General features: G+C 46.7%; 1 protein-coding gene across 1 annotated transcript in view; it reads left to right on the forward strand.

Moving 5' to 3' along the window:
* MTHFD1L (methylenetetrahydrofolate dehydrogenase (NADP+ dependent) 1 like) overlaps positions 1–26410 on the forward strand; it is a 2103853-nt gene that overhangs the window by 348265 nt on the left and 1729178 nt on the right. Inside the window, exon 7 of the mRNA XM_069608130.1 lies at positions 6845–6990. Within this exon, the coding sequence (XP_069464231.1) occupies positions 6845–6990 (146 nt within the window). The remainder of the gene's footprint in view (positions 1–6844; positions 6991–26410) is intronic.

Raw genomic sequence — 26410 nt, forward strand, 5'->3', positions numbered from 1 at the left:
TGGGCTTCTGTACATACTTTTGTATGTCACTACTCCCTCGATTCCATCCGAGGACCGGATCTGGCCTTTGGCAAGGCAGTCCTTTATTCCGCAATTTGATTGGGCATGCTAAATTTGTGATCTAAATTCTTTTCCCACCTCCTTGCTTTGGTACTGCTTTGGGAGTCTGTCAAAGATATGGAATACATCGGAGGACCCAATCCCCTCGAAGAACAAATTACTCTTACCTGGTAACGTTCTTTCGATGGGATGGTCTGACGACGTATTCCATATCGCTCCCGCCTTACCTTCCCCGCTGCGGAATTTCTTATGCGATTGCAGTTTACGTTTCCGCAAGGCCTTGTGTGTCTGACTGGCAGAAGACTGGTGGCACACGTTCTGGGGGAAAAAACTACAACTAAGGCTACGTGCGTCCTACTTATCACATCGGGTGACGTCAGCTGTCGGAGGAGGTCCTCGGGGACGGCGCATCAATGTCATCGACGTAGGATGCAGACGCCGAACATTTTCCAAAGCAGCACAGCTGTGGTGATTACTGTCAAAGATATGGAATACGTTGTCGGACCATCCCATCGAAAGAACGTTACCAGGTAAGAGAGTAACTTGTTCATTGCTCTGGTAAAGCCCATCCCTGAAAGGCTGCTGCAATTTCCTTCATGCGCAAAAGACCTGTAAAATGATTGAAAGACCATGCTATCCATAGGCAGTTATGTGCAAGGGATATCCCGTTCAGCAGTGGACTGGCCTATCGGTCGTTCGGCCTGTGGCCAAACGGGATTGGAGTTGGGAATAGCCTTGGGCCAGTTTTGTAAGGCACCCTGGGCCGGGTTTATAACCGCCGACAACATCCATTATGTTTTTGACTTGAAAAGTGAAGTAGCGTTGCCTGCCGTGCCAGATAAATACATTTATGCACATAGTAACGCAGTGTTCACTTTCTCTGATGAATGTGCCTAAGTGTCCACTTTGCTTTGATGAATGCAGCACACAAAAGCATGAGGCAGCATCCCATCCACCAGCATAGCGCCTCCAGCCAGAATCAAACAGCAGCTGTCTGCAGGCCCAGGAGGCAGCCCCACCCCTGCTCGGGGTCGTGCTGAGTCAGAACAAATGGTGGGGGTCGGGGTCATGGGAGTTGCCTGCACTGAGCTTTGCTGTGCACTTGTTTATTTTTGCAGCCTGCCTGGTGGCGTGGCTGGCCCGGGGCTGCTGCCTGCCTGACTCCTGCGTGTGACGCATCCCGACTCCTGGGCCATCATGCGCACTGGTGTTGCAAGACTGGCGACCACACCCCAGCACATTCTGTGAGAGCAGATTTAGAAGGAGATGTTAGCGTCAGCGACAAGGAAGCACTGAGTGAGCAGGCCTCCAAGCATGAAGCCTATATTCGAACTGCCTCAGCCTGCCTGCCTGCCTGCCTGGCCCGGCCGAGGACTGTCTGGAGACACTGAGACAGAATTTGTGCACTTGTGCCGTCGGCGTCGTGCTATCCAATAAGTATAGTAAATAAATAAAAACATACAATTGATGGGGCGGGGTGGGAGTGGGACCGGAGCACAGGCTATTTGGGCTGGGTGCGAGCACAAGGGCTTCTCTGAACACCCTAGAGACAGGCAGAGCAAGAGGGCCACTTGGAGAGGCTGCCGAGAAATAGGACTTTTGGGGACAGCACAGCAGAGCGCACTCGGTCTCTGACAGAATAAGTGGCGAGTGAAGCTCAGAGATGTGTCTGTGAGAGATCCCGGAATGCCCCCCTCTTCCCCGATCCCGGGCTTACTTTCTGAAGGGGACAAAGGAGGAGAGCTGTGGGAAGCCTGATTTAATCCGTACTCTGGGTCCACAGAGATTAGCATCTGGACCGCACTGCGCCATAATGAGGGTTTACACAAAGGTGCCTGCGCTCTATGGGAATGCAGACTTTCCCATTCAAGAAATATGCACATCAAACACCGAAGTATCATCCATCTTGTCATAAAATACACCTAGTTTTAGATTTCTCGGTCCTCCCACCCTTGTATTGCCACAAACCTGATTTAATTCCCATTTACAATTTTTGTGGGTATGAAAGGTGTGCACCCTTTATTCTTTGCCTGCAACTTCTCCCTGCTTCGGGTCATTTTTTGGGGCATCTGTCAGATTGCTAATAGAGGTGCAAACGTTGCATATGCGCTGCACTCCCCACAGCCCTCCACTCCCTTGCCCACCTCCACGAGAATTACTTTGCACCACACTAGGACAGACCCACAGAAACCCATCTCCTTCCTTGAAGTAGGCCGACGGTGATAAAGAAATTAATTCCACCCCAACAACACTTAGCCGTTTCCAAGTGGCGAATCACTTGCCTTTACTGAAATAAATAACACATATACCGGAGGTAGAGTATTTGCACAAGATCACTTTGGAAACATCCGCTGTTGTGAGCGCCAAGATGCCTTTATGGCAGGTGTGCGCTCTACAAAAAATCTTAACTTCATATGTATATCTGCCAATGTTTAACATGTTATCTGACAATCACTTTTCTTGACCTTTTTCTGATCTCTCCATATTGTTTCTGCAGATGTTTGCGCAGTCACTGTGCTGTTCTGGGTGCATAACATTGCCAATAGGAGGTATTTTGCTGTGTTACGGTATGGTACAGCAGTTTAAATTGTTGCCTGGCATGCCACAGGAGTGCCATCCAAAGCTTTTCAACACCACAGACAGGTGGTCATGTCCCCGCTCCCACAATCCCCTGAAATGTCCAACTTGCAGGTGTGATGGGTGGCGTCTGGCGTGCCACAAACCCAGTGGCCAATCTTTTAGTTTTGGACAATCCTATCTTGAGGACTTCTGTCTGCAACAGGCACAGCATTGAGTATCAGTTGTTTGCTTCCAGGTTGATAAATTAGAATGAATTACAAAGGAAAAAAACAAGTGTTGATTAAGGGGCAGCTAGTGTACGCTTCCTGCGGTAACAGGCTGCATCACTTTATGGGCAGTTTTTGGAACTCAATGAGTAGTCCTACCATCAGTGATGCTGTGTAATGAGGTCAAGACATACTCTGTCGTTCCCTTGAATCTTGGTGAATTGTTTGTCAGGTTACATTTTAACCATTGCAGGACAAACCGCATGATGATCATTTTGAGACTGGTGGTTGGGAGTCCGAGATATGCCTGAGCTTAATTATCTGGGTGGATAACTCGCAAGTGAAGTGCTGTTCTCTGGCATGGGACCAGAATGCATCTGGCTACCTTGAATCCCCCAGCTGGGCGTTTAGGCTTTAATCCTTACACTCAACACTTCCCGCCCCATGAACTGAAAGCATATTTTGTTTGCACAAATGTACATTCAGAGAAGTGGATTGGTGGTCCAATTGATGATTGTTTAAACCCTAAAGTAGTGTGTGCCGTCAAGTATTACAGGTGCTCTTCACATCACGTCCTGATTTTTCTAGCCTTCCCTGAATTCCACGCCTAGCACACTGAGATGCTCCTGTTGTAATAAATATGTATTCCCATGTCTGGTGTTCTGGCCACTTCACAGCGTTAAGCATGTTTGGCGTTGCAGCTAAAGTGAAGCGCTGGTCATGGGAACCGGGCGGGTGCTTCTCAAATGCTAGCCTTTGGATCTCCTGATCTGCACCTGCGCATTATCTAATAGCTCGAGATGCAAATGGATTCATATTGAGTGCTCCAACATGAGCGTCTCATCCAATTCCTGGCTAATGTTGCTCTCAAAACTAATCCGTCCATTACTGTACAAGATATGTCCGGTAGTCCTTCCGTGGATAGACTATGGTTGTGGCTTGGATTTAATTTAAGGTGTTAAGAATTCCCTTATGCAATTGGTGGGTGGGGGTCCTCTCTCAATTCACTGGTTAACGGTAGGGGTGTACCGAACATCGGCTTCGAGTAAGTATTCGGCCGAATTCCAGCTAAAAAAAAGCTATTTGGTTCTGGCCGAATAGTTTCTTGCTATTCGGCTCTTGCCGAATACTGAACTCAGAAAGGCAAATATAGACTTCAGTTTGCAAAACCGAATAGAATTAGACCAGACAAATTGCTATCACACAGCTGAAAAAATCTTATATTGTGATCTGCTCTTTAGGGCTTGTTTTGTTAGATTCTTAGACAAAAAAAGGTCCTCATCTTTTATACTTAGCCTGTAACAATACAGGGACATCTTCTTTTGGCAAATGTTTATATGCAATGTGCACTTTTTTCAGTTGGAAAAAACAAACTGAAAGAAATGTGCATACATACTTTCAGTTCTTGTCATGTCACTTCCCATTGCGTACGTCATAGTCACCCCTTTTCTTTTTTTAAGGGCTTGAGTCCTGAGTTGAACATTATATGTTCTTTTATCAGGAATTATAAGTTGCATATGTTTGTGTATTGGCGAGAAAGAGTGGCTAGGATAAGTGAAAAGTGAGCAGCATTTGTTTGGGTGGGGTGAATAGTTGTGAGATTGAGTTCATGCATTTCAGATTTCCTCTTGACTTGTGTCCTGCATGAGCCGACATGAACCATTTTATACATTTCTATGTGAGCTGCAAAGAAGTTTTGAAACTCGACCCCATCAACTTTGCAACTAGATAGAGAATGCAATGCATCCGATTCACAAAGGCAGCCCTTTTGCATTTGTGTAGCCTCTTACTTTAACTGGCACTGAATATGCAACAATCCATTTGGTCCCTTCATTTTGGTTGAATCCGCTATATTTCTGGCTTTTATACTTTAAATAAAGATGCTACATTAATTACAATGAAGAGAAATACAAGTATATAATGCATTTAAAATGGTGCTTTGTTTTTTTAATAAGTGTTTTTTGAAGTTTGGAACATTATTTATTAAATGAAGCAACTGTTCGGCTTCATATTCGGCTTCGACCGAATAGTTGATAAACTATTTGGCCGAATATTAAATATGCTATTCGGTACAGCCCCATTTAAGGGTACTGCGAAGATGGTAGGGACGGTGTAGAGTCTCGCTTTTACGATACCGCGCCCCCATTGCTTGAAGCATGTAAACGTTTGGTGCAAATTCACTTTTTTTTGCGATATTGGAAAAAAATGTGAAATTAGTCCGCTCGCTGCCAATTCCTTTTTATTCTGGAAAAGCAAACTGTGCTTTCATTTCTCCCTTTACAAATCTGAGAGCTGTCTTTTCTCTTTGTGACACAGTCCAGGGGGCGATGGCACCTCAATGGATATCTCCCCATGGCTTTGCATAAAATCTCATTTTCTCATTTACCACAGCTGTTTAAACAGCTGCATTGTGGTATGCTTCAGCAAGTGCGCCCTTCACCCTTCCTGGGGTAAACTGTGCCACTGACCTAGCACCTGCTGTATACAGCGCTAAAAATGACCCAACCAGGCCAGCAAACGCTATTTAAAAGAAGGGATTTACGATTATTACAATCTTTCCACTGCTGTTTTCCTTTTCAATTCTTTCTTAATTGTTTGTTCTAATTTTTTGCTATTCTCGTTTTAGGCATGTGTATGTGTGTGCATGCAGTAGACATAGACAATTTTTCATTGCTGTTCATTCGGCCCAGCATCATTTCTTGGTCGAAATATGACATTGATGCCGGATGAATCAGCCATAAGGCGCTATAGTAAAACTGATATTAATTGAAGGCACGAAAACTTACCATCAACCAGTGAGGGGCCTAATTTACACACATTACATGCAAAAAAGACCATTAATCCTTCAGAAGTAGCATTTTCTGTAAAGTCGTGAATTGACGGGATTCACGGATGATGGTTTGAGGCCCACTTTTTTTGAGGCGAGGGGTGGGCCCCTTTTTTTTTTTTTTGGGTGTCCGGACCTATTTCTTGTCCCTGTCTGACCCTGATCCTGTTTCCACGAAGTAAACTACTTCAATGTAATTTACTTTGTGGAAATGACGTCGCTAAAACTTTGAAATGTGTATGTATTTGTGGGGTAAAGAGTTAAAGGGGGGGTGGGCATGGGTTTGGAGAGGTAGTGAAGGGGAGGATTGGCATGGGGGGACTCCCCCAAAAAACTAAAATTGTTTTGTTAAATGTTATATGTTAAATGTAAAAGGTATTTGTACCGCGCACCGTCACCAACGGAATTGGTCCCCAGGCGCTCAGGCGGATCTGCAAACGATAAAGGTGGGATGGGTTAGTAGGTTGGAGAAGGGAGTAGGATAGTGAGAGGAGTTGTGTGCTGTTGGCAGCTTCAACTCAGTATACACCGGGTGCTGAGCTTTGGTGCGGGTATCGGATCGGAGTCAGTCCGCGTGTGCTGTTGTTCCGGCTTATGTGTTGTTGCAGTGTTGTGAAGTGCGTGCGGCTTGTTGTGCGAGAGATGGTTGTGTGAGTTTTTTGAGTGAGAGAAGTTTGCAGAGTTTGAGCTTATATTGGTTAGAGGGTTACCTGACCTTTACCAGTGCTAGCACTTACAGTTCTGGGGAGTGTGGCACTTGTTGGCCCTCACATTCCCATCTAGACGCGGCGCAGGCCAATGATTAGGGCTCCATACAGGTGTGGTCATGCCAACATTCACACTTTTATCTAGACGCGGCACAGGCTAGTAATTTCAGTAATTTTGGCAAAGTAATTTCAACTAAGTAAATTACATCGAAGAAATGCACTTCGTTGCAATGACATGGGACCGTGCAAGGTATGGTGCCAGGCACATGATCTTGAAGGAGATCCTGAATGGCTTCAACAGTGAAGTTCTGTTCTGTTCATAGCAGGGCGTAGCGCTCCTGGTTTTCTAATGAGGTGTAGTTCGATGCTGCTTGTGAGGGGAGGCCGCTATGTCTCTTCCAGTTTTAATGATGTGAGGCTTAGGAGCACTCAAGTAATGACCAACATGTGTCCTCTTGCTTCAGGTAAATCCGGTACCACTCTGGATGGGAAGAAAGTGCTGATAGTTGGCGCTCGCGGATCTTTTGAAGCAGTTTTGATGTGCCTTCTGCAGAGAAGAGGATCCTTGACGATGAGTTGCGGGTGGCAATCCCCACAGCTACGGAGTAAGGTATGTATTTTCTCACTATCCCGCAAGGTTCGTTCCTAGTTCCGAGTGCATTCTCACTCTGAGAAATTGTGCTTTTGTGGTTTGCGTTTCTAGAAGTGTTTATTCAAAGAATGGCTCATGCTATTTTAACTGGGAATTCCCTGTTTTGCTAGTTTGAAAACCTATTTTGAACACCAAAGTTTGAAAATTACAGTTTGAAAAACACCCCTTTTTTATATTGTCATTGCTGTGACTTTAACTTCAAGCATGTACGTTTGGAAATATGTTTTCGTGGTGCATTTCTTTTTTTGTACACTCCTGACATCCCACTGCTCAATCTGCCCTCCTGTCCAGTGTCGTCCAACTTCCTTTCCACCATGTAAATATGCTTTTAACATTAGAATTGTAGTGTCAGTCCCGCTCCACCGATTATAGCTACCCTTTCCCCCACACATACTTTCGTGATGTTTTAATTTTTGTATTTGAATTTAAAAATAAAAACTTACATTTAACAGATGGTGAGCGAACATATACAATACAGATAATATTCATTTTGTGAATCTTGGAGTGTGATGTGTTAAAGCTTATGCTGACGTTCTCTTGTACAGTTGATAATTTCATGTACAGTTCAAGCAAGTAAACACGTTTGATTCTTGGTTGTGTATCTTAAATACTAAGTGTCTCAGTATATAGTGTAAGAGCACCGAAGTAAGGACTCTACACAAAGGGCTCATGGTGGTTGGCATAAACTTTATTCAAGGGAAAAAGGGAAAAGAAAACCCTATCTTGCCCTAACTCTTAGAGGGGTTTCCGTGTCTAACTCAAAATAACTATTGTCAGTCAGGATGTCAAAAGCAAAAGTCCCAATGTCCGAATCCTAGCTCTGTCCCTCACATTCTAAGTTAAACTTGCTAATACTGATGCGCCCTGTACTCTGCTGCCTGTTTCTATGTTTGCTGCCCCTGGTAATAGTGCTGCGCCTTGCCCTGTATTGCTAACTCGCACTGTGGCAACTCCTGCCACCACACCGTGCAACCTAAGGACACCACATTATATTGTGCCTTAATTAACGCCCGGTCCCTGCCGGCGCACCCTCTCGATATTCACGACCTTATCACCTCTAATAAACTTGACCTACTCTTCATTAGTGAAACCTGGCTAAACGATACATCTGGCCCTGCCCTCTCACTTGCCATCCCGGAAGGGTATTCCATCCATAGACAAGATCGCTCCACTCATAGAGGTGGGGGGGGTGGCTGTCATTGCCAAGGTGAATCTACAATTCAGAAGGATTCAAGCAGACTTGGGTCAGAGCTCTGACTACCTCCTGCTCAAACTCCAGCTCTCGGCCACCTGTGCCATTGCTTTCCATGCTGTCTACCGCCCGCCTGGGCCGAGCACTGACTTCCAGGAAGCCTTAATTCACTCGCTCTCAGACAATCTAAAAAGCTCATCTAAAGTTATCCTCCTAGGTGACTTTAACCTCAGTCTCAATATCTCTAAGGACTCCCACACCACTGCCCTCAATAAAGCTCTCTCCAACCTTGGGTTCTCCCGATCTATCTCCAGGCCCACCCACTCTAAAGGGTGGACGTTAGACTGTGTTGCCCACCACAACTGCACCCTTGAGTTCAAAGACATCTCCCCTATTCCTTGGTCTGACCACCATTGCATTAAATTTGACATAACCACATCAAAAGGGCCGCATAGGCCAGCAATTTCGCTCCCTGCCGCACTCACCAGAAGCTCTCGGCAGCTCACAAAGGAGAACCTTACAAAACATCTCCTGGTACCTGCACTATCTCTGCCCTTCTCTAATGATCCATCAGTACTTGCTAAAGACTTCAAAAGGATCATCACCAAGGCCGTGGACACTGTAGCCCCACTTACCCTCAAAAAAGCAAAAAAGGTCAAACATACCAATGCCTGGTTCACCCAGGAGCTCTCACAGCTACTTAAAAAAAAAAGAGCTGCACTCGCTGCCTGGAAGAATAACCCCAAAGACACCACCAAAGCAGCTTTTAAGGCCCTATCCACTGAATACAAAAACGCCATAATCAAGGCTAAGGCGTCCTCCTTCAACGCTAGGATTTCAGAAGCCAAATCAGGGACCAAAGAAATCTTCTCCATCTTTAGAGAGCTTGAGACCCCTGCCTCCCCCCCCTCGCACTCTCCTAAAAGATGAAGCCTGGTGCAACAAAACTCAATCCGCCATGCTGGATAAATTGGACACTCTTCACGCCAAGATCCTTGCACACCAAAAGGCACTCCACAACCTTCTAGCCAAACGCATTGGCTCCCCTGCTCCATTAGCTGACACCGGCCAAGCCCCTCTGTTTGAGTTTAAGGACATGACTGAAACCAAAGTCGCTGCCCTCCTTGGATCCATCAAGCCCTCCAATTGTAAAGGGGATGTCTGCCCAGCCCAGGTGATCAAGGACTGTGCCCCCGCCCTTGTCCCCCTCATCACTGCCTTCATTAATGCCTCATTCAAGTCTGGCCATGTTCCAGCTGAGCTCAAGGAAGCATGGGTTTGTCCGCTCATCAAAAAACCCTCCCTAGACCCTTCGGTCCCAGGGAATTATAGGTCCTTTACCACTGTCCCATTTTTACTAAAAATCTTGGACAAAGCAGCATACCTGCAAGTTTAAAAATTGCTCGAAGATAACCATCTTCTTGGTCTTTGGCAGCCAGGCTTCAGGCCAAGACATGGCACCGAAACGGCACTTCTTGACCTCAAAAACCAGATGGACGACCTCAGAGATGCAGGCAAACCTGCTCTACTCCTCCTTCTGGACCTATCGGCTGCATTCGATCTCGTGGATCACAAGACCCTCTGCCACCATCTTGCCACCGCAGCCAACTTCTCCCCGACTGCCTGCAACTGGATAACCTCCTTCCTGCAGGACAGAGCAATGAAGGTCTTCTCTGACTCTTCCTGCGCTGACCCGAGCATCATCCAATGTGGCGTCCCACAGGGATCATGCATCGCCCCAACCCTCTACAACCTCTTCACGAGGCCGCTGTTCAAGATCCTTGACGCCTTGGGTATCTCATACACGAACTATGCTGATGACACTCAGGTGCTTATCCCCCTCTCCGGGGACTATCTGTCTGACCTGAACACGCTCAACTCCGTTTACACCACAATCCAATCTTGGAAGGTAGAAAACTGGTTATGCCTCAACAGCGAGGAAACCGAGCTTCTGCTGATTGGCTCCCCGTCCACCCTGGGCAAGTTGGACAAGCAATACAACTCCTTCACCGTAGATAACATTCCAATCCCTGTCTCCCAAACAGTGAAGACCTTGGGTGTCTACCTGGACCCGAACTTGAACATGAACAGGCCGGTCAATGCCATTGCCTACTACTCCAAACTGCTCAACGCAATAAGACCGTACCTCTCCCAACAAAATTGCCTAACTATCGCCAGGGAAATCATTGGCTCAAGAGTGGACTATTGCAACGCCCTTCTAATAGGGACGTCAGGAAAAAACCTTGCTAAACTCCAACTAGTCCAAAACCATGCCCTAAGGGCCGCCACTGGACTATTACGCAGTGACCACATCTCTGACCTCAGGCGTCAGGTCCACTGGCTACCAGTCAAGGAAAGAATCTTGTTCAAAACCCTTGCCCTCACGCACAAATGTCTTCACGATCAGGCCCCTAAATATCTCGTCCAGAGATTTTCTAAACCCTGTGCTTCCAGGCCCTCAGAGTCGCCTACTCCAATTTACTAACTGTGCCAAAAACCCGCAGAGTGCATGCTGGTGGCACGAGTTTTCCCACCATGGCAGCCACCCTCTGAACTCCCTTCCACCGCACATCAGACGACGCGACTCTCACACTGCCTTTCGCAAGGCCATCAAGACTAGTCTCTTCAAATAATGTGCCTGTTTTTTGTTCGCTACCCTGGACCTATGTATCTGTAACACTGTATGTATATACTAAGAACTCTTCTGGGGCAGCTTTTTTGTAACCCTTAATCAAGCCTTCTTACGCACCGCTTATCAGCGCCTCTATGCCTTCGGGCTGCAGTGCGCATTACAAATGTAAAAAATAAAATAAATAGAAAATAAACTGAAATAAAAAGGTCTTCCTAGCCCAAAGGAGTGACTCCCTTCCCCTGGACGAAAAGACAGTTCTGATATGTTCAGTTCCTCAAGTGTTGGGGGGAAATGTCTCCCTTCCTCAGGCTTTTCATACAGTTCTTCACAGCTGCTGGGGGATGTCTCCCTGTCCCAGCCTTCTTCAGGCTTGTAACACAGTTCAACAATTGATGGGGTAATCTCTCTGTTCCCCAATTGACCCTTCTCAGGCTTCTTCTCAATCTCCCCTACCCTGATTGGCAGACCTGGTTCCATTCCACCACGCACTGTGGCAAAGAGGAGGAGTTTGGATGCATCTCCAAACTGTAGTTGGTCCCTGACTCTGGTTGGCAGACCTGGTTTCTTCATACCAGGCACAGATTTTTACTTATGTCCTTTTCTTGTAAGGGTCCCAGAGCCTATTGTTACCATATGTTGGTAGAGTTTCATTCACTATGCTTTTCAGGGATTTCTGCACCCTCTGGGGACCACCCAACCACAGGCACAGCCACTTAGGCTGAAACCCTCTGGTCAGCTGTGAGCTTCCCAGTGTCGTCCTCTGCTTCACCAGCACTCTCAGGCTCTGCGTGGCTTGCTGCAGCATCTCTGCAGCTTCGGGCCCCCTTTGGCATTTATTATCATGTTTAATGTGTGTGGTTTTATGGCAAAGCTGAAATAAACTATGGTGATGAGTATTATATTGTGGTACGGGACCTTCTATTCAGGAATGTTTTACCAGGTACACTGTGATGTATGCCTGTACGAAACCCTTCAGTATGACATAATGAAGATGTTAAGAGCTAGTGTACTAATTACATTTAGTGATGTTAAGTCTGATGGGTCAAGAAATGGGTATTAGAGAAGCATTATTGCTCACGTGATTGTTTACTGAGTATTTGCACCTCATGTAGATGCATCTTATTCATCAGTTATAAAGATGATGGATATAATACAAAACCTTGCATTTGTCTTTCACCTGAATTAGAAGATCGTGTATTCGAGTACTTTATAGTAGGATGGAACACAACATTTTTTAATTTGTCTTCTTTTTGTTAAATTGGGAGTTATGCAATGCTGTAATATATCCATACCCTTACCATGCACCACACACACGGAGGCTCAATATTTCAGAATTCTAAAAACGAGGTCCTCATTCCAGGTTTCTCCAATGTAATTCTTCTTTATTAAGCCATTTACTGGGCTGACGGCTTAGGCAGGCAGATATATATTACAGGGCCTGCGGTAGCGGCCCTGTAGTACTGGTTAACTTGCTCAACCCATAGGAAGAGGAATTTATGGGCGGTTTACAACTTCGCCCGCCTGAACGAATCTTCTAGAAACTTTGCAAAAAAATTATATGGCATGTCAGATTGATTCTGCAAAGTTTGATTACGTTTCGTACAGGGGGGCAAAGTTATAGGGGGAAGTCCCTAAATGTGTGTTTTCTCATAGACGCAAAGGAAAATAAATGTTGCTCACGCTTCCAGCCCAAACTGCTTGACGGATTTTCACCAAATTTGCGCCCGGTGCAGCTTCTTAGTCCTGAAAGGTTGCTTTTGGAAATTTGGTGTAAATCTGTTCAGGATTTCTTTTTTGAAATGGGCAAAAAGTAGGTTACAATATTTTTTTTAATTTTTTTTTTTTTTTTTTTATCAGGGTTTGGTCCGCATACTCACGTTGCTGTTAACTAAGCGCGTGGGCTTCCGATTTGGCCCAGATGGCACTGTGATGTCCTCGGACATCGGACGCACCCACTGATTGAATGGTGAAAAGCGTGAGGGGTGTCAGATTTTTGGGAAACACCCGCCATGTTGGATTTGCGGACAGCACCCATTGTCCATGAACATTGCAGTAAAAACATATTAAAAAATACAGCATTGCACTTGCCAAACTAAAGAATCGCTGGGGAGGTGAGATGAGGATAGGATTTGGCCATAAAAAGCCAACAAATGGGCGTTTTTCCACCTTCGAAGTTTATCAACAGTTCGGGACATCTCGGCAATGTTCGCGAAAATCTCGGATGTTCAGGGGCATCCATACATATTTTTGCATTACAGGGTTGGTGAAAAGCAGTTTTTGGATGGCATATAACTTTGGCGCCACTCGATGAAACTGTATGAAATGTTTTATTCTAAATGTGACCTTGAATGGTTCTACAAGGTTTGGTGCTGTTTTGCAAAGAGGGAACAAAATTAGAGGGGGGCTGCCAAGATATTTGAAATGCTTATACATTTGGGGCTGTTTAACGACTCTGTACAAATGTTTGCAAAAAGATTTAAGACCCAGATTTGAATGTTTTTTGCAAAATTTGGTGGGATTTTGTGAAGGGGGCAACATTTGAGTGGAGGGGTATCAACATTTGTGTGTGTGTGTGTGTATAAATGCACAACAAAAAACTTTAGTTGCAGGGATGTTAAGGTGAGAATTTAACACAACAAAACCCCTAAAATGTAGCCGCCACCTTAACTTCGTGCCCCCTGTTGCACAGCCTATGACCACAATGACATCACAGATCACTTCACTGATGACACGTTGTATGACCACAATGATGACATTACAGATCACATCACTGGTGACAACACTAATTGCATTGTATATAACCGGTTACATCAATAATGGAATTGAACACATCTTTTATAAATTAGCTCATGAAAACTTTGATTACCTTAATAACAATTTAGGCTGTGGACTTGGCCATGACAAAAGCTGGGGTCACTGGCCAGCACCAAAGGCCATAGCTAGTGGTCAGTTTGTGTTAGAAAATACCAGTGTGCATGGTTAAAAGCCATGCCTAGTGGCCCATGACTGTTTTAAAATACAGTGGGCAGTGTTGAAAGCTATAGTCCGTGGCCATGGCTAAAGGCCATAGCTAGTGCACATTAATATGTTAGAATATACAGTCGACGGCTGTTGAGCAGCAAAGGAATTGGCTGCCTGACTGTAGAGCTCTGTTCCAGGCAAAATCCTGAATGAAATATATCCTAAGTAGTGCCTGCTAAATGAGAAGCTTAGGAAGGTGGGCAAAGAGGAAGACTCGGAGCAGCAACTGGCGCGCTCTGCAGACCCCTGGTGAAGCGATAACTACGAAATTAGAAACATAAAGTGCCGGGGAAAAGCATTATCGGTGCCTGGAACGTACTCCCGAGCTGAGGGCGTGAAGTCACACTTTAGGAAGAGGCTTTGGTGGCCTTGGAAGGGGAGGAGCGGGCTACCCCACAGTGAAGCGCCAGCAATGCAGGGCCTCTCCTCTTAGGACACAGCAAACAACTGCTTGGTATAGCACCCGATCGTAAAATACGTTGGGACTGGGGCGCCGATGAGATCTTACGAGCCCTATAAAATGCCTGCACTGAGGATAAATGGTCTACACAACATACGGGAGCCCTCTAATCTCCTTAGAGTTACCGGAAAGGAGCTGAGCTATGTGGCATAATTGTTCTGCCCGCCACAGATTCCGGAGGGAGAAACCCTAACCGGAACAAGGAACGCAGGTAAAACATCCCAGAACCAGGGAGGGTGCTGACTTGGCTGTGTAAGCGTGAGACCGCCAGGTCCCTGATTTGCTCAGTTCGGTGTTCTCTGAATACTACAAGGCATTATACGCAGCCCCCCAAGGTGGCACGGAAGAAGAAATGCAAGATGTACTTGCCCAGATGGATCTACCCAAAGTAGACGGCCCCCAGGCAGAGCTACTGCAGGCACCCATAACACCAGAAGAAGTGGAGGTCACTGTTAGATCCCTTCCATCTGGGAAGGCTCCAGGGATGGATGGACTTCCGAGTGAGTTCTACAAGGCATACGCTGATATACTGGCGTTGTTGCTGGCCAGAGTATATAACAAATCGTTTGAGGATAGCACCCTGCCTGCAAGTATGATGGAAGCTCTGATAGTGCCACTGCTCAAACCAGACAGAGTACGGACTGTCGATCGTATAAGCCCCTGTCCCTATTAAATCAGGATAGTAAGATCCTCACGGCTATCTTGGCGAGCAGACTCAGGCGGGTGATACCCCATCTGATCTGGGTGGATCAGTATGTGTATGTGCCCGGAAGAAGTATCTCAGATAATTTGAGAAGGCTCAACCATGTAATCTACAGAATGGTAGACAGACCCACACAATGCGCAGCTGCCTCCTTAGATGCAACAAAGGCATTCGATTAAGTACACTGGGACTGGTTGTATGCCACGATGAAGATGGGGATAGGCCCATTGTTCATGAGATGGGTGCATCTGATATACACGGAACTGATGGCTGGGGTCAAGACAGGCAATAGGTACACAGGGGTGCCGCTGTCCCCGCTGCTGTATATCTTGGCAGCTGAACCCATGAGGAAAATACATAGACACAAGTATAGACCTAGATGGGATAGGGCATGTGATATTGATGTATGCAGACAACCTGTTATTATATGTGCGGGAGCCCGAGGTGAACCTGCCATACATACTGGAGGTGTTAAAAAACTCGAGCAAGTTCACTGGTATCAGAGTAAACAAGAAGAAATCATGTCTGTTTCCACTAGAGGCCACCGCACAACTGGAAGAAGGGAAATTGCCAGTTCTCCCCCTACCCTGGTGCAGGACTATGTTCTGGTACCTAGGTATTAACATCCACAGTTAACCCTCCCAAGTGCATGAACATAAAACAATGCAGTCCACGGCAGGTCTAATTGCGTCCATGCGGTTTTGGAGCAAACTACACTTGTTGGTAATGGGGAGGGCGGCACTGTTGAAAATGGTGGCACTACCGTGACTCATGCACTACTTCGGGAACGTCCCATATGATATACAGGGGCGCTTCTTCAGGGAATTGGAGAAGTTATGGGTAGCCCTGAACACATTACAGAGGTCGTACGATCAAGGAGGGCTACGAGTACCGAACATCAAGCTATATTTCCAACTGCAACACGTGGTGAAATGGATTTCTGAACCCACGATGGAGATGACACTACTGCAGCCCACGTTAAAGGGACGGCATTTGAGAGACATCCTCTCGGCCCCCGATAAGAGACAAGAGGAGTTGCTTTTTGTTAACGCTGGCCATCCGGATATGGCACACGGCTTGCAGGGTCATGGACATATTGGACCCGATATCTCCGCTTATACCGATAGTGGTAGTCCTGGGAAGCAGGGAGAGTGAAAGTGCCACGATAATATCAAAATGGGAGATATGGGGAGTGGCCACGGTGGGAGATTTGAGGGGAGGTGGAAAACATTTGAGGATTTGCGAGATGGGTCTGGGATGCCAATGGGACAATTCTTATTACGCAACATGGTCCTGGGGTTGATACGTAGAAGATGGCCAAGGGTCATAGAAGGGGATATTGAAAAAGAAGATGTGGAGATTCAGCTCACAGTGGCAGACAGCGGACATGCAGTGTCCGGAATCTGAGATCCTGGTGAGCAGAACACCGCGAGCTGAATTAAACTGCAAGAGTAAATGGGAGAGGGAATTGCAGAGCACATTTGAGGAGACAGAATGGAGAGAAATAAAACAGTATCACAAGAGTGTCCTGAAGTGCTAGGATGCAACTAATACAACTGTATATAGTGCAAAGAGCATACCTCATACCTGATATCTCCACATTCATAGGGGCTGGGAAGCAGGTATGCCCTAAATGTAAGAGGGAGGAAGCTGGGCTCATACACATGTTTTGGGGATGCACGGTCATACAAGGGTTCTGGGAGAAAGTGGCAGCAAAGAGAGCCCAGGGTGGCATTGAACTAGATGTCACAATGCCGGAAGCCTGCATGCTGGGGCAACATAAGAGAAACAAGAAAGACAAGCCGCGGAATAAGCTACAGAACTTGAAATACAACATAACCAAACGTAGCATAGCTATGGGGCGGAAGGACACGAGAGAACCAAGTTCGCAGATATAGGAGAGAGAGGAAGCACACAACTGGAGTTGACAGATGCAATAATTATTGAATAACCGCTATCAAGAAGGCTGGGGTTACAGTGGGGGGGAGTGGGTTGTTTAAAATGAGGGTTATGATAATTGAGCCTGTTGCTCGGTGTTGTGATATTGTTATAACATTAAAATAAAACTTATTTAAAAAAAGAAAAAAGCACAAGGCATTTGGGACTGTGGACTGTCTCCCATCTATGCAGTAACCCGGACCAACCCTACTTGGTTTCAAAGAGGAAGGATCCAGCCCCCTTATGCCATGTTTCTCTAAGTGATCTTGTAAGGAGGGCTCTTTTATTAGGCAACATGGCCTTATGGGGCTGACCCCTTCCTTGCTTTGAAGCTAAGCAGGGTTCATCCCAGTTACTGCCGGGATGGGAAACCCACTGTTGCTGTAAAAATATATTTTTTTATTGACTAGGAGACTACAAATACCACAATGCAATTCAGCAAAAGGCAAAAAATGGTCTGAGCGCAAAACTTTCAAGAGCGGACAGTAGCACGGTTTTAAAAAAAAAATAATAATTTGGATGGCCTTTCCGTCACTCATCGATGCAGTAACCGGTACTGATGGCACACTCGCCTTTGTCTCTGCAGGAGCGATGGACGAGCTTCCCTTGACCCCGAGTCTTCACTTCCCCTGTTTCACCCAGAGGAATACCTGTCAAATACAAGGTGTACACTCAGACTTGAATTCACCCGGTTCCCCTGGGCCCTTCCCTTCTCTTTACTGTGTGCTGTGATGTCTCCCTATGGGCTTACCTTGATCTTTAGTAGGGTGTGCACTCATGTGATTGGTGCCAATGTCTGTAGGCTGAGTTCAGATGACAAACGCTTTTTTATGTCTTCACAGCGAGGTCGAGCGTTCAAGGCGCCAGTTTCTTCACTGGCTAGAAATTCCTTCCCGCAAGTGAACGTTGCGCAGAGAATGTTGAGTGTCCAAAATTGTCTGTATTGTCTTTGTTTGCCGGTATTTTTGTGGGAGAGTAGCGCTGCGAGTAGAAGCTAGCTGCTGGTAGGTTTGCGCATCGCCTTCAATTCGAGCGCGCCTGGTAATCTCTCTCCCTTTTCCTTGCAGGAAAAATGATGTGGTATTAGCGCCTCAAGTCCAGGTTCAGCGCTACTGGAGACTGGGTGGTTAGGTAAGTTTGCACGGAGGCTTTTGGTAAGTATGCACCGCGTAGAGAGAGAGCGCAGTGAAATAAGTGTCCGTGTTATTGGAGCGAGCGCAATGAATAATGTCTCTTCTTTCTTGCACGAGCGCACAAACCCCTGTAACTAACCTGGATTCCAGAGTCGCGGGAAAATTCGGTGAGTATGCGCAGCGTTACTGATGTGCGCGTGTTAACGCTGTTCGTCTTTGTTCTTACAGGTGCCGGTGTAGAAATCCCCTCTTGACTGAAGGTAGGTGCGGCGTGGAGTAAGAACCAGGTAAGCTGAATGATCCAGAGCGGGTAAGCAGAAGTAGGATGATCCGAAGCAGGTAAGCAGAAACAGGATGATCCGGAGCAGGTAAGCAGATGCTGGCTGATCCAGAGCACGGCAAGTGTGTTGCTGATACAGCTCACAGTAAGCAACACGAAGCACTGGAAGAATCTTGGGTGTGGCTTATATAGCCAGCCACACCCAAACACTAGAGAGCTCATGAGTTATCATGCACTTCCTGTTTGGCAACAGGAAGTGGTAACCAGGAAGTTACTACACACACTAGGGAGGAATGAAAGGAGGGATTTGTTATGGGTTCTTTGTGTGCCTATGCCAGGCCTGCCAAGCCTCCACCCTGCTTGCCCCAACTACCTGCCTGATAGCCATGACAACTGATCCTGCTTAGCTTCAACGCCGGACTGACCCTGCTTTGCTTTAGAGCAAGGAAAGTGCAGGTACATTTCTCTGTGGTCCTGTATCTTTTGCTTGTTTATCGGGCAACATGGCCTGAGGCTGGCTCCTTCCTCACTTTGAAGCTAAGCAGGCTCTGTCCTGTTTATTGCATGGATGGGAGACCTGGATGGCAATCATGGGTAGCGATTTTTCACTCCCGCCGTCACTATAGCTGTAAAAATATAATTTTTTTAAATCTTTGTTTTCACAAAAAAAAACTAACCGCGGGCCTGTCCTACATACCCTTGGCTATCCGTAGCCCTTTATAGCCTTGAATATTGGCAAAACGGCTGAAAAAAATGCTTTCCTGTCCCCCACTCCTCACCTCCGCTGCGCTCTCCCTTACCCCACACAACACATGCTGTTTCTGTGGCGCAGTTTGCTTTGAAGGCTGTAGCTGAGGCTACTGAACGGTTTGTGTTGCAAACTCCGTCCCTAGACCCCCTTCCAACTACCAAATTTCACATGGTGCCCTCTAGCCACTCCCTGATGGCATTTGCATGTTTTTTGACCTGCAAATAGCTTTTTTCCTGTGTTTAATTTTCCCATATCCTCGGCTATAGCCGCGGTTCTCTCGCATCAAGAGAAAAACAAGATGGTGACATTTCTAAAAACGCACGGTTTTGGGTAAATCCCTGAGATATAGCTATCTATTTTTGAGAAGGGGCACCCCCATCTCCGTCAAATATTTTAAAACAATTTCACAGAATAACTCCAAATCACATATGGATCGCGAGTCAACGATTTGTGCACAAGTTGTTTTGGACATGGTCCAAATCCGTCCAGCGGTTTGGGCTTTGCGATTGGAAAAAAACTTACCTTGTTTGTCAATGGGAAAATAAATGGAGAACTAGGCGCACTATTGTAAAAAAAGTTTTGTCTTTCTTAACAAATCTTTACGAAACATTGCCGTCTGGGGCGTCCGCAAACCCTTAATCACTTACATCATTTTTTAAGAGATGAATCTGCATTGTTTTTTCCACTGCAAAATAGAAGATGGAATATTAAAGTTAAGAAAAACGTATATTATGTTTGTCCAAGTTAATAACTTTGCTCTAAATTAGCACATTTGGCTTTGACCGACTCTTTGAACATCATTCGTGAAAATAATAATGCAGAGTGACTTGAGCTTAGAATAGCGGTGCCACGTTTGGACGGCTATTGCCAACCGCTACAATTACTTCCTTCAAACTCACTGTCATATCGATTTTGGTGCCGTTCACTGGGTGTTGGGTTCAACATCTACAAGCGATGGTCCTAGGTGGGTGTGTAATGTCTCTATAACCTGCAAAGGTGCTGATTTGTAGATGCCCTTCTTAAGTAATTTAGACTAAAGTTTCTCGTTTTTGGAAACTCCGAGAATGTCCTTTGGACCCAACATGCTCAAAGGGTTCTCTGCACATCTGCATCATGTCACGTTCAGTTCACAGTACTAAAATAAGCAGTGACAACACTAATAGTTTTGACTTTTGTTTGGGTATATTCCAGGCATTCACTATGTGTAGGCTATTGACAGCATTTATCCTATCCACTGATCAGGTATTGCACAGTTTGGATGACTGGTGAGGAAATGCCTGCATGACTGGTGTGCACCTCCACCCTTGATGCTCTGGGCACACCACGCGCTCTCCATGATTCGCACCACCGCATTATCTGCTGGGAAACGGGAGCATGCACACAGCAGGGAATGTTTTGCAGTTGAGCACCTTATCCCTCAACTACCCTAGCCCTCTATATGCTCCCAAAGTCTCCTCAGACCAATTGTACCCCAGGCCTCTGTCATGCAGTCTGCTTTTGCTTCATCCTTATCCTGACCCTGTTGCCGGTATTCCATGCCCTTCGAGATGATTTGGGGTAAACTTCCCAGTGGTCTTTGCTGGCTGTCCCCGGTGCTTGGCTCTACCTTGCTCCCTGGACCCATGCCTCACTGATTGATCACAGAAGTATCTTTCTGCCCAGAAACCCAGTAATGCCGCTTTCTCTCCTCCACTTTCCCCCAATAGAAGGCTGTGGTGCTCTTTTTCTGTGCGCCCTTCAGGCTTGCTGACTACTCACTTACCTCACTGGGAGGTGTCCTCTCCACTCCTCCCGGTGGTTGCTTTGCGCCCAGGCATAACTGCTTTCTGTGGCATTCCAGGACACTCCCTTAAATTCCCTTTTTAGTTTGGGCTGCGGCACCTGTAGGCCAAAACTATTGCATTAGAGTACAGATGGGGAGAAATGGCATATGATGGGGGGGAAGGTCGGGGGCCCACAGCTTGTAGGTGTTGGTTATTTGCCCACCCACTGACTGACCATGGCCATGATGATCCCTATGGCTATTCCTAACCAGCTTCTGCCTCTCCGAAAACATCTCCTCATGGAAACTGTGAACTCGCTTTAATCGAGCCTTACTATCACACTTTGCACTCAAAGGGCATACCAGTGTTATTTTTGAAGCAGTCTTATGAGAGTTAATTAAATTATTGGAGCTGTAAACCTTCTACTAGTGTAATAAAAATATCATAACCTGGTCTGCTTTAAACCACTCGATTTTTAAGCACAATGCATGTCCTTCACTGAAGTCCCGTTAAAAACAAGCATTGGCAAAGCCAACGAGTTTGGCTTGTATATAAGTATTCACCGTTTGCTAGGTGCTGTCGTTGGGTACTTGCACCATTTTGCACCTGCCACCATCATTGGCCAGTTAATGCACCACGGCAGAGCCTGGCAAGTGCCTTTCCCATGCCTACACAAAAGCCCAAACTGTTGGCATTGCAAATGCTTGTTTCTTTAAATCACCAACTGAACTCCTCTAAACTGTCCGCCACTCCCACAACCGTACCCTGGAGGCTTCTTCATGACCTGCAGTGGTAGGTTTGTCTGTGACGAAGCCACAAATACTTGACTGGCATCAGAAATTCAGCATACTCAAACAGTGGCTGGCTTCAAGTTGTTCTTCAGGACCACCACTTCACCCTTTGAGGGGTCCCAGACAGCTGCCTCTCCCCAAACTATTAACCAGAAACTGTTTGTAATTGCTTATTTGTACAGCACTTGCACACAAGTGAAGTGCTTCAAAGCGGGAAGGGAACAATGGAATACAGTAGTCATTCTTAGGCCTTGAAGTTTCTGAATGATCAAACAAAAAAGTAACTAGCGTACTAGGCCTGACGGCATTACTCCTAGTGCATGAAGTGTATCCCGCGAACCAGATAAGGGAGGGGAGACAAATGATCATACAAGTGTACAGACTGAGGCGCAAGGGAGGGCGGGGAACAAGTGTGCCCAGTCCAGTATGGCCCAGGGTTGAGTGCAGAGCGGTAACCCCTCTCATGGAGCATATGCTGAAAGTGCAGTAGTGCTGAGCAAAGTGCAGAGGTCCAAAGGCAAGTGCAAAGGTTGGCAGGGGAGCCTGGTACCTGTGATGCTCTGGGGGTGAGCCAGTCAGCAATGTAGAACAGAGTAAGGGGAGAGATGTAGGAGTGAAGCTGGAGAGAAAGTGAGAGGTTAGCAGGGGAGAGGGAAAGAGAAAGAAAAGTGGAAGGTCTTGAGGAGTTTCCGCAACTTAAGCTCTGGCTGAAGGCCGAGGGAGGCTGTTCCAGTGGGAGGCACCTGCAGAGGATAAAGATCTACCCCCAAATCTCTGCTTGGAAAAAATGGCTCATCCGCAAAGAGTTGGGGGAAGCTGAGCGGAGGGCTCTAAAAGGAGAGTAATTAGGAAGAGAGTGTTGCAGATAGTGCGGCTCCCGTTGCAGATAGTGTGGGCCCACGGCCCCAGAAAGCCTTGTGGACTATGCAGAGTCTTGAACCTGATCCTAGCAGCCACAGGGAATCGGTGGAGGGATACCAGTGCCAGAGAGATGAGGTCCCTAGGCCTGAGGTCAAGGATAAGCCTTGTGGTTCTGTTCTGGATGAGTTGTTGTGCACAGAGATTAGAAGTAGGAAGATTTTGAAAGAGGGTGTTGCAGTAGTCCAGCCTAGAGAGAACCAGGGCTCTGGAGATGGTGAGCCTTTGGGGGAAGGTGAGAAAAGGTAGAATACCTCTGAGGGGATGCATCTGGTAGTCAGACTTTTTAGGAATGTCTGGGATGTGAGAAGAGAAGGAGAGAGTGGAGTTGAATATGGCCCTCAGGCCGGCCAGTGGGAAATTGGGAAAGCTGGGGCAGGGGTCCCAATGAGGACGATCTGTCTTACTGGCATGGAGGCAGAGATTGTTGGCTTCACACCAAGACTGAATTGCGGACAGACAGTCAGGAATGAGCGAGGAGGAAGAGGAGGCAGACGGTAGCCTGAAGGAGAGCTGCGTGTCATTTGCATAACACAAAGTTAGAGGTGAAGGTAGAGATTGTGTGGGCCAAGGGGGCCATGTAGACATTGAAGAACCATAGGGATAGGTTAGATCCCTGGGGGACGCCACAAGTCGAGAGTGATAGAGAAATGACCCAAGTTCCACCAGGGAGGGACGGTCAGAGAAATGAGGAAAGCCACGCCAGGGACGAATCTGTGAAGCCCAGGGTATCACGGAGACTGGAAACCAGGATGTTGTGGTTTACTGTGTCGAAGGCAGAAGAGAGATTGAGAAGAATGAGGACATAAGGAGAGTTAGTCAAGATTTGAGAGCAGGTTTTCACAGGTGTTCTGAAGAGCCGTTTCTCTGCTTCTGGATGCTCTAAAGCCAGACTGATGGTCATGGAGACCAGCAACAGATTCAGTGTGGAGGGCAAGCTGAGAGATGGCTAGTTTCTCCGGAAGTTAGTCCAGGAAAGGAGTGAGATAGGGCGATGGTTTGCCGGGATAGAAGTGTCAGCTTGGTTTTTCTTTAGCAGAGAGTGCACAAGAGTGCTTGAGAGAAGTGGGGAAGACTCCAGTGGCGAAATAGATGTTGCAGAGGTTGGCCAAGACAGGAGCAAGACAATCAATGTTGTGCTTGATGGTTTTAGGAGGGCATGGGTCAACATGTTGGGAGGAGGCTTTCATGGACCATCTTTTCTGGAGACCTAAGGTGTGACGGGGAAGAGGGAGAAGAGAAGAGGGAGGGCCGTCCCCGAGGGGGGGGGTCTAAGAGAATGTAGGTGCAAGCAAAGGTGTGGGGAGGGCGGGGAGGACAGGATGTTTAAGCAGTGAAATGGACAGCCAAGGCCGAGCAAAGGGCCTGGGTGGGTGCAGTAGAGGATGAGGCTGCACTAGGATTGGCCAATTCCTTGCAGACTTTGAAGAGTTCAGCCATGTTAGATGCTGCTGAGATGCAGGCTTGAATGTAGACTCTTTTCTTGGAGCGGATGCACAGTCTATATTGCCTTTTGAAGAAGGCGTCACGTCAGTTTGTCAGTGCACCTGCAGATCCCCATTTCTGTTCCGCTGTTGTGCACTTTTGTTTATGGGCGGAGTCCTAGTCTTCAGGCAGACCCACATGATGGAGGCAAGAATGGCAACAGTGTTGGAGATGTGAACATTTAATAGGGCTGTGCCAGGGTGGGAGTCAGCCACAGGAGTAGAAGGAGGAGAGTAGGTGGAGACAAAGGCAGCCAGAGACACTTCATGGGTTGGATGACCTTGTAGGCTGGAGATATCAAAGGTTCTGCCGGTGCTAGAGGAGAAGAGGGCTTCATGTGGGAAGAGAGAAGAGAATGATCAGTCCAAGAGTGAGTTGGTGAGAGGGATAGAGATGGATGTCTAAGATAAAAGCATCTAGGTGTAGCCATCAGTGTGCGTTAGGCCAGAAGGTAGAATGGAGAGGGAAAGTGAGTTGCATAGGTTGCAGAAGGGACCTAAGGAGTCAGGAGAATAAAGATGGATGTTAAGATCCCCCAGCTCGAAGAGTTGGGAGGAGGAGGAGGAAAGGAGAGAAGAGGCCAGGTCAGCCCATTCAGAGAGGAAGAGGGTGGGCTGGCCTGGCGGCCGATAGAAGGTGGCCAGAGTAAGAGAGGAGACTGGGGTAGAGAGCCTGCATACCAGACATTCAAAAGAAGAGAATACCCAAGTGGGAATGGTGGTAATGGGGATCCACTCAGGAAAGATCAGGGCTATCCTCCCCCCACCCCCGTTAGGCCTGGGCACAGAGAGGATCTTGTAGCCTTCAGGGAGAAGTGTCAAAACTCATGAGAGCTGTTCTTGAACAATGTCTCAAAGGGCTAGGACATTGAGATCCAGTAGTTCAATTTGGTATTTGGTATTTATTTATTTATAAAGCGCGGCCAGGCCCAAGGGCATACGGGCGCATAAGTTAGATCTGGTTACAGTTGCAGTTGAAGGCATTCAATAAGGTTACGTTACATTGCAGTTACAAGTGGGTACAAACTTAGTCATGCAGATGCATGTATACATAGTCTAGTATAATTATATTAATTACCCGAATGTATAGTGACAGTTAATCATGCAAGGATCAGGCAGTTAGGCTGTCATAGAGTCCATGTTGTGAAGCCAGCGCTTGGTGTTATGTTTAAATAGGTTAAATGACGGTTCTGCTCGCAAAAGTGCCGGTATTGTGTTCCATAATTTGGAGGCTTGTACAGGGAAGCTAGCACCGCCCGAATTGTGAAGTTTAAATCTCGGTATGGACATAGTGTTAGCTTGTGCTGCTCTAAGTGGTCTTGATGAAGTGTGAGGTGTAAGTTGGTTGGTGAGGTAGGCTGGTGCAAGGTTGGCCCTGGCTTTATGTGTGAGGGCAAGAGTTTTAAGGGATATTCTGTGCTTGACTGGAAGCCAGTGTAGCTTGCGTCTGGTCTCCGAAATGTGCATTTTTTTGGGGATGTTGAGGGCAGCTCTAATGGCATTATTTTGAATTACTTGTAGTTTGTTGATATTCTTGTAGCTAGTGCCTAAGTAAAGGGCATTACAATAGTCTATCTTGGAAAGGACTAATGCTCTGGCAAGAGTAATGCAATTGGGTGAGGAGATGAATGGCCTACATGCAGTGATCAACTTACAGGTGTAGGCAGCTGATGATGCTACTGCATTAGTTTGTTTGGACAAGGATAAGGTGGCATCGATGTAGACCCCAAGGGTTTTAGTGTTATTTGACACGGGGATGAGATTGCCATCAATGGTGAAGGAGTTAAATGCAGGATTGAGCTTTTTGAGTTTGGTGTGAGTGCCAAGGATGATCAACTCGGTTTTTTCGTCATTAAGACATAGTCCGTGAAGTGCCATCCAAGCTTGAATTACTGAGTAGATTTCATTGAGGGTTTTGCTGTCTGTTTCATAGTTCCCCGAGATAGGAATGAGTATCTGGGTGTCGTCCGCGTAATTGGTATACGTGACACCCAGATGGTCAAGGATATCAAAGAGAGGCTTTGTGAATATATTATAGAGTGTCGGGGACACGCAAGAGCCTTGCGGAACTCCGCAGGGTACTGGAGAGGGTTCAGCAGAATCAGTAGGAGAGAAGACCCTCATGGTTCTATTCTCCAAGAAGGAGCTGATCCAGGCTGCGGCTGCGTCTGAGAAGTGTGCTGCAGTTTTCAAGTGGTGGCAGAGTGTTTGATGGTTGACCAGGTCAAAAGCTGCTGACAGATCAAGCAATAAGAGGAGTGCAAGTTTACCATTGTCTTTCAGGATTTGGACCTGGGTAGTGAGATCTATTA

Source organism: Ambystoma mexicanum, chromosome 4q, assembly GCF_040938575.1.
Source record: "Ambystoma mexicanum isolate Mex_15411 chromosome 4q, UKY_AmexF1_1, whole genome shotgun sequence".
NCBI classification, from domain to species: domain Eukaryota; kingdom Metazoa; phylum Chordata; class Amphibia; order Caudata; family Ambystomatidae; genus Ambystoma; species Ambystoma mexicanum.